Source organism: Mercenaria mercenaria, chromosome 2 (genome assembly GCF_021730395.1).
Source record: "Mercenaria mercenaria strain notata chromosome 2, MADL_Memer_1, whole genome shotgun sequence".
NCBI lineage: Eukaryota > Metazoa > Mollusca > Bivalvia > Venerida > Veneridae > Mercenaria > Mercenaria mercenaria.
This window is the reverse complement of record NC_069362.1, coordinates 72414286-72426695: the sequence shown is the minus strand read 5'-3', so window position 1 is coordinate 72426695 and position 12410 is coordinate 72414286. Positions and strand designations below refer to the sequence as shown.

The 12410-nt window shown below is 33.8% G+C and overlaps 1 protein-coding gene across 2 annotated transcripts in view; it reads left to right on the top strand.

The window, feature by feature from the left end:
- LOC123564296 (DNA-directed RNA polymerase III subunit RPC1-like) overlaps nucleotides 1–12410 on the top strand; it is a 105493-nt gene that overhangs the window by 3135 nt on the left and 89948 nt on the right. For both annotated transcript variants that reach the window (XM_045357767.2, XM_053536928.1), the window contains exons 2-3: nucleotides 9260–9395; nucleotides 11087–11236. In XM_045357767.2, coding sequence (XP_045213702.1) covers nucleotides 9260–9395; nucleotides 11087–11236 — 286 coding nt within the window. The remainder of the gene's footprint in view (nucleotides 1–9259; nucleotides 9396–11086; nucleotides 11237–12410) is intronic.

The following is a 12410-nucleotide window of genomic DNA, read 5'->3' as shown; positions in this document are numbered from 1 at the left end:
ATTGTAAAATCATATCCATGGGTGTAAGATTTGACAAATAGTGTTCTTCAAATGTGACGAATAAGATTCTTCCCAGCTGTTGTTTTAACACAAGGTATTAATTTCAGTGTTTAACATATGACTGCTATGTCTCCACTGATTTAGTATGTGAGAGTAGTTTTTATGTATAGTATAGTCCTTTCAAGAAAAATGTTACAGCTAAATGCCCAGCTGTATATTAATGTAATTTTACAAAAATACAAAGACAAATTTTTTTCTCAAGCAGCTATGACAAGCCCCAAGGCTCATTTTCAATCAAATATAACCAACGTCACAGATTTTTTTGAATGAAAAAGCAGCAAATATGGGAAAGAAGATTATAACATGCAGCCTGTGTGATGTTACGTAGAATTTACCCATATTCCTTTCAAAGGTCTGTTTCCTACGGAGAAAAAAAATTCTGATTCTGTATTTTTATTTTATTTTTTTTCCCTCCTCCTACGACCAATGTGTCATCCTGGCGGTTCGTAAACCAAAAAATAAAAAAATAAAGGCCTAAGTAACTATACTTAATGCTAAAAATATACATAAGTTTTCGTTTGTTTTAAAAACTTTTTTGCTTCAAAAATGATCGTTTTAACAAAAAAGATTTTCTGGGTTTTGTTTTTTTGTAAGTCTGCTACAACATGATTGCTTTTTAATGTTCGTATTTGATGCTGCTTATTTTCAAACTCTTGAATAAGATTTAACATTTTTATAACAAATAATTTCCTCAATCCAATCAACCATTAACACATTTCATTAGTCAATCAACAACTTCTCATGCAATTAAATACCATTAACACCTTCCAATCGGCCCAATCAACGACTTTTAATGTGATTAAATAACCTTTAACCTACATTTTTTAGAAATGGTTATCTTTAGTAATACATAATTATGTGACAGATATCAGTTGTTTGTTTATTTTTTTATTGTATTTCTAATTAAAACTTTCTTTTATTATCACCAGGGATAAGGATTTATTGCTCTCTCTCTCTTTTCTTACTATGATTCTAAAAAAAAGTTTATTATATTATATTTTTATTACTAAAGGCATTGAATTTATTTTTTTTATTTTATTTCAGTTAATTGTCTTATATTTTCAGTATATTTCTTTTATTATTTTATCCAGCCTTATTATCTAAGGTTAACCATTTCCAGTATAACTCCTTCAAAACTCATGATGATTTTAAATACCAATTTTCAATGTCAAAGATATGATAAAAAAGCGAAAATGCCTGATATATTTAGGGGGACAAAATGACCAAAGTGGGGACGAAATGACCAAAATGGGGACGAGTTGACCAAATTTTATCATGAGGAGGACGAAATGACCAATTCTAGGGGACAAAATGACCAAATTGGGGACGAGTTGACTTGATACCATTGAAAGTGACAATTGATATTCTTCCTACTTAGTCTAGACAAGCAAAGACCACAATGGAAATAACGAGATGAGGCTAAAATATTTCAGTACTGACCGGGAATCGAACCCAGGAACTCTCACACCTAAGGCAGACACTCTACCACATTGCTATAAGCAAGGAAGTATAAGCCCACACTTATACTCTTCCCTACTACATTAGTACATACACCCCCTCCATTTTAGAAATTATTCGTCCTTGAATTCCAGGAGTTTGAACCTCTGTGGGATGTTCCTAGGTGTCCATTCATATCTACTCGTGAGTTATTTACATTGGGCGCCAAATGTAACAGACTGAAAATACTTCAGCTCTGACTGGGAATTGAACCCGGGACCTCTCACACTTAAGGCGGACACTCTACCACGTCGCTATAAAAGCTAGCTCAAAAGCAAGAAAGTATAAGTGCACCCTTATACAGGGTTAGACACAAACTTATAACAGGGTGCACAAAGGAATCTCTACTTTTTAAATCTAAGGGTCCTCCTCAGGTTCTGGGATCCCTCTTAATATGATTATATTGATAATATAAAAAAATTGCAACAAATGTCAAAACAAGTCGAGAATTCTTATTTTAAGTTTATATCACATAGACGCTTTACATGCGTGCATGAATGTATAAGCATCTGTTAACTATTGATTTTTTTTTCCATTCAGGACCAGCTCTAACTTTCCATCTTTTGTGCATACATATTTCAACTGTTTATTAGCAAAATGTCTTACAATATTTTTCAAACAGATATTTATCTATATTTTTATTTATCATTGACCAAGAAAAACAGGTATCCAGGCGGAACCCCATCTTTTAGAGGTTGGTGTTCCTCCTCAAAATTTGGGATCCTCGGGGCCCCCGGGACACTGTTACTTAGTGTTAGTGTCAAACCCTGTTATACTCTACCCTACTACAGTATGTTGTTCTATATATGGCCATGAATATGTACATTGTACACAGGAATAAATCTATCTATCAAAACATGACCCCAACTGCCCTACTGGTTTTGGGATATAAATCAAATGTGAACATTGCCTAGAAGATGCTGCGATCATGCTGCAAACATACCTATTCGCAAGATGTAGTCGCGGGATATTTGCCGCTACCTGCGAACATGCTGCAATTGATTTGATATTAGTTCACGGGTTATTCGCAGGAAGACCAATGATCGCAGTATATTTGCCAGAAGAACTTAGAAGATTGCAATATTTTGGTTTGATTTTCAAATAGTTTCACACAAAATTTTAATGTTCTTTTGATGACCCTTTAACAAGATTGTTCAGATTAATAAAAAATATGGATGCTAGTGGCATTGGTCATGTTTTGCTATATGAAAATTTTGTGAACTCTGAACAACCTCCTTTGTCAGAAACTGCTGGCCTGATTTTGATATATCTTTACACAAATGTTTCCTGGTGACACTGGACCAAGATCCATTTTGTCAAAATAAATGGCTGTTAGGGAGTATGGCCACCGTCTACCAAAATTTTTGAAATTATTTAGATTCATCAAAAATGTGGCCGTTGGGGAGCCCGGTCACAATATCCCATGTTTATTGTGGATTGAGAGAACTTATAAAGTCTTCTCAGAAACTGCTGGCCTGATTTGGAAATAACTTTACACAAATGTTCCTTGGGTGGCCCTCTTCCAAGATTGTTCAAATTATTCTGATTTGTCAAAACATGGGCAGGTGAGGATATGGTCATTTTTCCCTATATCTATATACTGGAAAAACAAAATCTTCATTTCAGAAACCATAAGTTCAGTTTTCAAAATAAATTTGCAGAAATGCTGTTTGGGTGACCGGTCACCCTTTACATAGCCTGGGAATCCAGTCTGACAATTTCTTTTTCTTTTCTGTCAGCAAATTGACAGCACCCGCTTAGCTCAATAGGGAGAGCGCATGTTTACAGATCGCAGGGTCGTGAGTTCGATCCTCAGGCGGGGCATTCTCTGTGACGATTTGATAAAAAAAGTTGAGTCTGAGGTCATTTGTTCGCCACCTCTGATTCATGTGGGAAAGTTGTCAGCTACTTGTGGAGAACAGGTCTGTACTGGTACAGAATCCAGGAACACTAGTTAGGTTATAACTGAAATACTGTTGAAAACACTGTTAAACCCAAAGCAAAGCAAATTGACAGCTTGGGGAAACCTATTTTCTGACTGCAGCGCCATCTATATTACACCAAAAATATACGGGTGTAAGACGAAGAACGATAACTTGCGAAATCAATAATCCATCGCTAAAAATAGAAATGGGATTCTCATGGAAAAAGACATATCAGAGGCTTCTGAATATTTCCGGTCCATACACTAATACATGTTTGTACCTCACGTGGCTTTTCCAGCAAGTGGTTACATTTTTAGCTCCACTATTCGGAGAATAGGGGTGCTATTCTATTTGCGTCGGCGTGAGCCTTCTTGGTTAAAGTTTTTCGGCAATCTTTGTTTTTCTTTGTTACTATTGCTTATATCTTACTGTAACTTCACATTAACATTGTTCAGCATGCAAACAAAGTATGTGCAGGGGCTGGGCGCATTATACCCAAGGTCAAGGTCACCAAGGTGTTATACTTGGGTTATTTTTAAGGTTAACGTTTTTCAGCAACCTTTGTTTTTCTGTCATATCTTTGTTACTATTGCTTATATCTTACTGTAAGTTCACATAAACATTGTCCAGTATACAAACAAAGTATGTGCAGCGGCTGGGCCCATTATACCCAAGGTCAAGGTCACCAAGTTGTTATACTTGGAATTATTTTCATGTTAAAGTTTTTCGAAAGCTTCGTTTATAGACATATCTTTGGTTCTTTAAAAGATAATGACTTGAAATTAAAATTATTTCTTTATAATCATCATCTGCATATGTGGTTACAATCCCCATAACTCTAAGTGTTTTTTTGACAGAATTATGCCCCTTTCATACTTAAGTTTTTTGGCAATCTTCGCTTTCTGGATATAACTTTAGTACAATATAGATAATGACTTGAAACTTAAAATGTATCTTTATCATCATCATCTGCATGTGTGGTAACAATGCCCATAACTCTGATTTGTATTTTTGACCAAATTATGCCCCTTTCATACTTAAATGTTTTGACAAACTTCGTTTTCTGGACATAACTTTGGTCTACATGTGTATATAAGATAATGACTTGAAATTCATTTTACTGTCAAATTGCCGAATAGTGGAGCGCTTTGTCTTACGGACAGCTCTTTCTATTAATACATATTGTAGGCACATTTCAGTTCAGTGATTTTCAGTGGAGTTATAGCCTTTGATTTGTCACACTTTACCTTGTCAGAGCAACTGCTGCAATATTTAATACCACCAGGGAGAATTTCACCAAACTTCATAAAAGTGAACATTGCCAAGCTTAGTTGTGCATATCTTGGGCATATTCACGTTCAGTGATTCTTGGTGGAGTTATTTCCTTTTACTAAAAAATTTATTATGTTTTGGCATCTTCCCTTACACCATTGGGCAGTTATTCACAAAACCTTACAGGAATTATCAGTACCAAGCCTAGTTATGCATATCATTGGCCTGTTCCAATTCAGTGATTTTCAGCAGAGTAACGGCTCTTGATTTGTCATGTTTTACAATGTTTACACTACTTGCCATATAGATTCCATTTGGCTGAATTTCACCAAACCTCATGAGTGATCAATGTTAAAGTGGGTTGTGCATATCATTGGCATGTTCCTGTTAAATGATTTTCAGCAGAGTTATGACACTTGATTTGTTAAATTCTATGATTTCCTTGCTACTTCTCGTATAAACACTGATTGAAATTACATAAAACTTCACAGGAGTGATCAGTGTCAAGCCTAGTTGTGTATATTTTTGGAATTGTATGGTTAAGTGATCTTTTCTGCAGTTTTGCCCCTTAATCTCTGTCATTTTACAATGTCTTTGTGTTAAATCTCTGGTTTCCATATTTGTATAAATTTATACCTGTTGGGTGATGAATCAAGGTCCATTAAAACCCTTTAAAGGTTGACTAATATCTGGTTTGGAAAGCAAAATATATTTCTGTCATTAATAATGGATTTCAGGTAAATAGCTAACTTCATTAAAGGGAATTTCAAAGGTAATGTTGTTTTGGAGTAAATTCTGTCTGCTGGGATTTCTTTAATCATTTAAAGAATTGAAAGAATTTTCAAAATCGACTTAAAAATGAGAAAGTTATGAGTATTTAAATATTTGATCAAAATGGTGGCTGATTGGCCATTTTGTTTCCATGACAACAAGAAACAAAATGGCGGATTTATTAAATTTCTAGACACATATATGAATTGTATTTATTTATTTCTGTACAATAATTTTTCTAATTTTTCCAGCCATAATAAAATAAATTACCATGTTTTACATTTTACACTTAAGAATTATATATAATTAATCTGTTTAACAGGTTATTTGCTAAATAAAGAATTTAGAAGTGTGTAAATGATGTCATAAACACACAAAATGGCTGCCTCCATGATCAGCAAATTTCAAACTGCCATATCTTTTTCAATAATGGTCCAAAATTCTTTCAGCATTATGAAAGTCTTGAGGATGAAATTAACTTATTGTCAATTATTAACAATTAATATGTAGTTGTCTATTCTTTTATTGTTATATCTCTGCTAGCCTATTGATCAAGTTCAAATTTTTAGTTCAAATTTTATTGGCAAATCAGCAAAGTACTTGCCTTTGGCCATTTACATTATAATAGAAATATGGCAAAGACACAATTTTACAAAATCATAACAACATAATTATACATGTACACATAAATAACAAAAATTTTACTAGGAAACAGTAATATCTGACAGGGTATTGCTGCGTTGAAGCATAGCTTCTTTTATGAATTTACACAGGTTCAAGAGATGTTTCTTTCTCATAACTGACATAACAGAAACAAATTTATTTAAAGAGGGCCAAGAAACATTGCCCAGATATTTATGTCTAATATCTCTATATTTGTCACAACACAATAGAAAATGATACTCCGATTCGGTTACATTTTGGGTACATAATTTGCATACTCTTTCATTTCTATCCACACCAGCATATCTTCCTACTTCAATTTCTAATTTATGAGAGGATAATCTTAAGGACGTCAAACACTTTCTTAAATTATCGTTTGGTATAATTTCTATATAATTTTCAAAACAAAATGTTTTCTTATATTTGCAGTAGTATTCGAGTTTAAGCATAGTATTAATTGAGGCAGACCAGTCTTGAATATATTGATCTTGTAATCTGTTTATAAACATGGGTAAATAATTAAAGTTTTCGTCGAAGTTATTTCTAATATTTGTAAAACCTAAATGATCAATAATTGAATTAATACGAGTTGACCAGCATGAATTGTTTACATTATTCAAAAGGTCGTAATACATACTGTAGAGTGGGGAATCAACGTTCTTCATTATTTTTAACCAGAACTTAATAGAACGTTGCTTGCAGATGATAGATAGAGGAAATCTTCCCAATTCTCCAAATTCGGCAGCATTTGGAGTTTGAGATTTAACTCCTAAAACATACTTACAAAATCTTAAATGTAATTTATCAACATCTTTTGGGTTGTATACACCCCAAACTTCGGAGCCGTATAACAGAATTGGCACAATCATTGTATCAAATAAACAGAGTTTTGTTTTTACATCTAGAAGTACTTTATCAAATAATATCATTAAGTTATGGTAAGCTCTTAATGCTTGATCATGAAGACTTTTTATTGCATGATTCAAATTCCCAGTATACGAAAATCTAACACCAAGATATGTGAAACTATCAACAATTTCTATTCGTTCTCCATTGATAAAAAAGTTACCATGGTGGAACTGTTTGCGTTTTTCGAAAATACAAACTTTTGTTTTGTTGATATTAATGTTTAAACCCCATTTTATGGAATACTGATATATACAATCAATTTGCGCCTGAAGGCTTACAGGATCAGTAGTGAACAGAACAATGTCGTCTGCAAAAAGTATTAGATACATAGATAATAGATCTAGATCTTTATCGGTTAAAAGATTAAAATCTATATTATCTACAATGTCATTTATGAAAAGAATAAATAAAAGAGGTGAGAGTGGTTCCCCTTGTTTCAATCCAATAGTTACATCGAAAAAATCCGAAAGGGGCATACTATTTGATAGCTTAACACAAGACTGGACTTTACTATAAATAGACTTGATCATGTTGATCATTTTACAGCTTACTCTCGTTTGAATTAACTTATTCCACAATGCATCATGATTGACGGTGTCAAAAGCCCTCTGGTAGTCAATAAACGTGCAGAAAAGTTTCGATTTATTGGCTAATACTTTTTGAATAACTGTATGTAATAGAAATATAGCGTCAGTCGTAGAACGGTTATCACGAAAACCAAATTGAGAATCAGTTATAATATGCTCCGATTCACACCATTTATTTATACGGTTTCTTAAAAGCAATGAAAATATTTTACCCATTATATTAACAAGTGTAATTCCCCGATAATTGGAAGGATCATTTTTATCTCCCTTTTTGTATATAGGTACAATAACACCTTTTGTCCAAGCTTCAGGATACACACATGAATCAAATATATGATTAAAGATTAGACAAAGATATTGTGATATGAATGTGTTTGAGTCAATGAAAAAATCTGCAACATTGTTGTCAAAATCACAACTTTTATAGCGCTTTAATTTAGAAATAGTTCTTTGTACTTCTTCTATAGTAATTTTTGTATCCAGTTGTTCAATGTTAATCGTATTGTCTACGTCAACATGGCTATAATTACCCGAAAGATCTTCTTCATTATTAAAAACATCAGAAAAATGCTTAACAAAGCTCTGAATATCCACATCAGTATTTACAGTGTTTGACTTTTTAAATTTATTCAGATATTTCCAAAACTTACGTGGAGATGATTTACATAATTTTGACAACTTGCTCTTCTCTTTGTTTTGAAAATTCCACCTTGCACGTCTTTTGATTTTAGCATAATTTGCCCTTTTCAACAAAAAATCTAATTTATTTTCATCAGATTTGCAAGACAGAAATTTACGTTTTGATTCCATAAAAATTGATTTACTTTTGCGACATTCATCATTGAACCAAAGTGATTTCTTCTTCTTACGTTTTGGTGTATTTGTAAAAGTTTTGCCAAAACATGTAAATGAAGTGTCGTACACAAGCTTAGAAAAATTGTCTATACACATATTTATGTCTATATCTCCTGTAGATAGACGATTTGTTATATCATCAAATAATTGTTAAATATAAAAGATTTAGTCCAGAGTGGTATCCACATGTAGTACTATATAACTGTTTTCTGTTTAACATAATTATATTATGTCATATATGCATGTATAATGTGTTTACAAGCATTGTATTTAAATGCGTTATGCAGTAAACTTAATTCAATTTGTTTTGTTTCTGTGCTGGATGTTACGTATTTAGCATCTTCCATGTAAGTGAAATTTTCGTCAACTTGAGGATTTAACCTTTAGCCTGCTGGCAGCAAGTGATTCTGCCTTTGCGACCAGTGCAGACCAAGATCAGCATGCACATCTGTGCAGGCTGATCATGGTCTGCACTGTTCACTATTCAGTCAGTAAATTTTCATTGAACACCCCTCGGAATACCAGTAACATATGGTACTGTCCAAATTGAATGATTGACCAGTCCATTATAGAAATTTAGCTGGCAAAGGGTTAAATGCCCTGTAGGAGGTACAGAATTGAAGCTTGTAGAAAACGTAGAGAAGAATTATAGAATTATACTACAACTCTTCATACTGTTTACATTATAGAATGAAAAAATGCATGTTTTATTCTTTGTAGAAGCCATGTGACATTTGGTTTGATGACAGCTGACCAGATGGGTCAGTACTCACATCTACAGGTGGTCAGTAAGAATCTGTACTCACAAGATGGATTGAGGAAACCAGTGTCATACGGGGTACTTGATCACAGAATGGTAATACAGCAGCTTGCATTGTCATTACTGTACCCCAGTACATGAGTAATTATAGTAAATTTAAAGGTGGATAATCAGATTTTGGCCATGTAACGGATTTGTTCGAAACTTTAGCATCTGATCATTTACACTCATTTATGTTCACTTAACACTTAATACAAATTAGATTTTCACTGGAGGTATTTTTAAAATTTCATTTTCCTATCCTGGTTGCCCAATCTGACTTAGTACTTGATCTTCTAATCGAAGATCTGAAAACACCCATTCAACATTTCTTTCTGTATATTTTTTGGAATTCCAGTTTCTATTTTATTTTTCCAATCAGACGACTTGTTCAATGTCAAGAGTAGAAAATTGCAATCATTTCCAGGTCTCGAACCCGGACCCTCTTAAAGCGAGTGGCCTACCGATTGAGCAACACGCTATCTGATCATTGATACATTATGATATAAGAATGTAAATATCAAAATCAGGCAAGTAGATTTGCAAATGTTTGTAAGTTATCTCTGATTGTTAGCGAAGTCGTCAGAACGGCAATGAATAGTCGTTCTCAATCCTATGCGTAGCGTATAGGATATGACTTAGTCAGATTGCTGGTTGCCCAACAAGATAGAGTTATTATCGTAGTAAAATTTGATAAACATACTTTCTAAGAATGTATAAATATATACAATTGTAATATATTTGTAAAATATTCATTAAAAATTATGTATTTAGATGGAATCATTAGAAACGAAATGAAAAATAATTACCTCCCTTGCTACATTTCCAGCCAGATAGATTGGAATAAAGAATCAAAGCACACCATTTTAAAACTTGCATTTGTTCAGATTGTTCAATAGTTATATGTCTACAAATGCAAATGTAAACTAACATGTATCAAAATAAAAGAATACCCGCTTTTTTAAACTTTCATATTAAAGGGGTAATTACAAATTTTAAAAAATAATATAATATACATTTCAAATAGAAATCTATCTCTATGTAATCGATCTTTTTGTTCCTTAAATAATTCTCTACCAGAATATACAAAAAGTAAAAAATGTCATTAAATGTTGATTAAATGTGATTGACGACCTTTAAATGAAGTATACAACTATTTATTCAGCATTTTGTTAAAACTTTAATCTATGTGATAGTGTGTTTTTATAACAGAAATATATGTAAATTAGTATCACCACAGCAATGTCAACAAGGTTTATTATGTAATATTGTTGCTTAATTCATATGGTTCTGGTTACTGTAATATACCAGAAGCACACTGAAAAATTTAACATAAACGATAAATAAAAAAGGTACATAATTATTATTATTTGCAAATTTTATATACAGCAGCTAAATAGGTGTAATGATTAATGTTGTGTTTTGACTTTGTAACTTCCTTTCTTATTTTGATTTGTGTACATGTATATAATAGTTATGTAAAAACTTAGTTGTATAAATGAGCCATGCCCTGAGAAAACCAACATAATGGGTGTGTGACCAGCATGGATCCAGACCAGCCTGCGCATCCGCGCAGTCTGGTCAGGATCCATGCTGTTCGCTAACAGTTTCTCCAATTCCAATAGGCTTTAAAAGTGAACAGCATGGATCCTGACCAGACTGCGCGGATGCGCAGGCTGGTCTGGATCCATGCTGGTCGCATACCCACTATGTTGGTTTTCTCATGGCACGGCTCAATTGTTTTGTAGGGAACGAGTGAGAAGAGCAATGACTGTGAGACATGTGGTCGCTCCCTCGCTGACTGTATCGGCCACTATGGTTTTGTGGATCTGGAGTTGCCTTGCTTTCATATAGGATATTTCCGTACCACCATCACTGTTCTGCAGATGGTCTGCAAGGTATGTTTGTCTCCTTATCGTGAAACTTTACAATGGAACTGAATACAGCAGATAATATATATGTTCAATCAGAGTGGTATACATGTGTATAAACATAGCCTTTGAAAGAAATTTCAAGTAATAAACTTTCAAGGTTTGAAGGAAGACGAAGAAGATCAATCACAGAGCTTTAAAATACCAGTATAAGACCTCATTTGAAAGACAGTTTTTGTGATCATTTCTTAACAATCCTTTCTGGACATGGATTTTTGAATATTACTCCATACACTACAAGGCTAATTACACGAGTAGGTTCTGAACTATGACATACAACCCCCTTTTCCCCACCACACACATCAAATATGTTGAGGCATTTTATGTAGCATATAGCAGCAGCCCCATGATGGTTGCAGATGTACAGCCAGATTGTGACCTAGACTTTTTCTTAAACATAACGCTAGAAGGATCCTAGCTTAGGCAATCTGACTGTTTTTAGTTAAACTATTCGAAGAATAGGTGGAGCTTTTGGATTCGCTCATGCTTCTGCATCCAAGTCCATGTCTGCATCCGCGTCTCAATTTGGTAAAGATTTTTATGTAAGCCATATCTCAGTAACCACACACACTTTTTCACTATGATCATCTGACATGCAGTGCACAGGTTCCATAACTCTGCTTTGCATATTTACAAAATAATGCCCCTTTTTCAACTTTATATTCATTCAAATCACAAAGCTGTTGAATAGTCGAGCGATGCTGTCTTGTTTGAACATGAAGCTGTAAAGATCCTTGCTTTCTAGACCTAGATTGTGACTTGAACATGAAGCTGTAAGGATCCTTGCTTTCGTGACCCAGATTGTGACTTAACATGAAGCTGTAAGGATCCTTGCTTTCTAGACCTAGATTGTGACTTGAACATGAAGCTGTAAGGATCCTTGCTTTTGGGGACCCAGATTGTGACTTAACATGAAGCTGTAAGGATCCTTGCTTTTGGTACTTATATTGTGACTTGAACATGAAGCTGTAAGGATCCTTGATTTCGGGACCTAGACTGTGACTTGAATATGAAGCTGTAAGGATCCTTGCTTCCGGGACCTAGACAGTGACTTTAATTTGAAGCTGTAAGGATCCTGGCTTTTGGATATTTCATGCTCTTTCAGCTGAGTTACTGTGCCACTTACATAACTTTTCCTCAT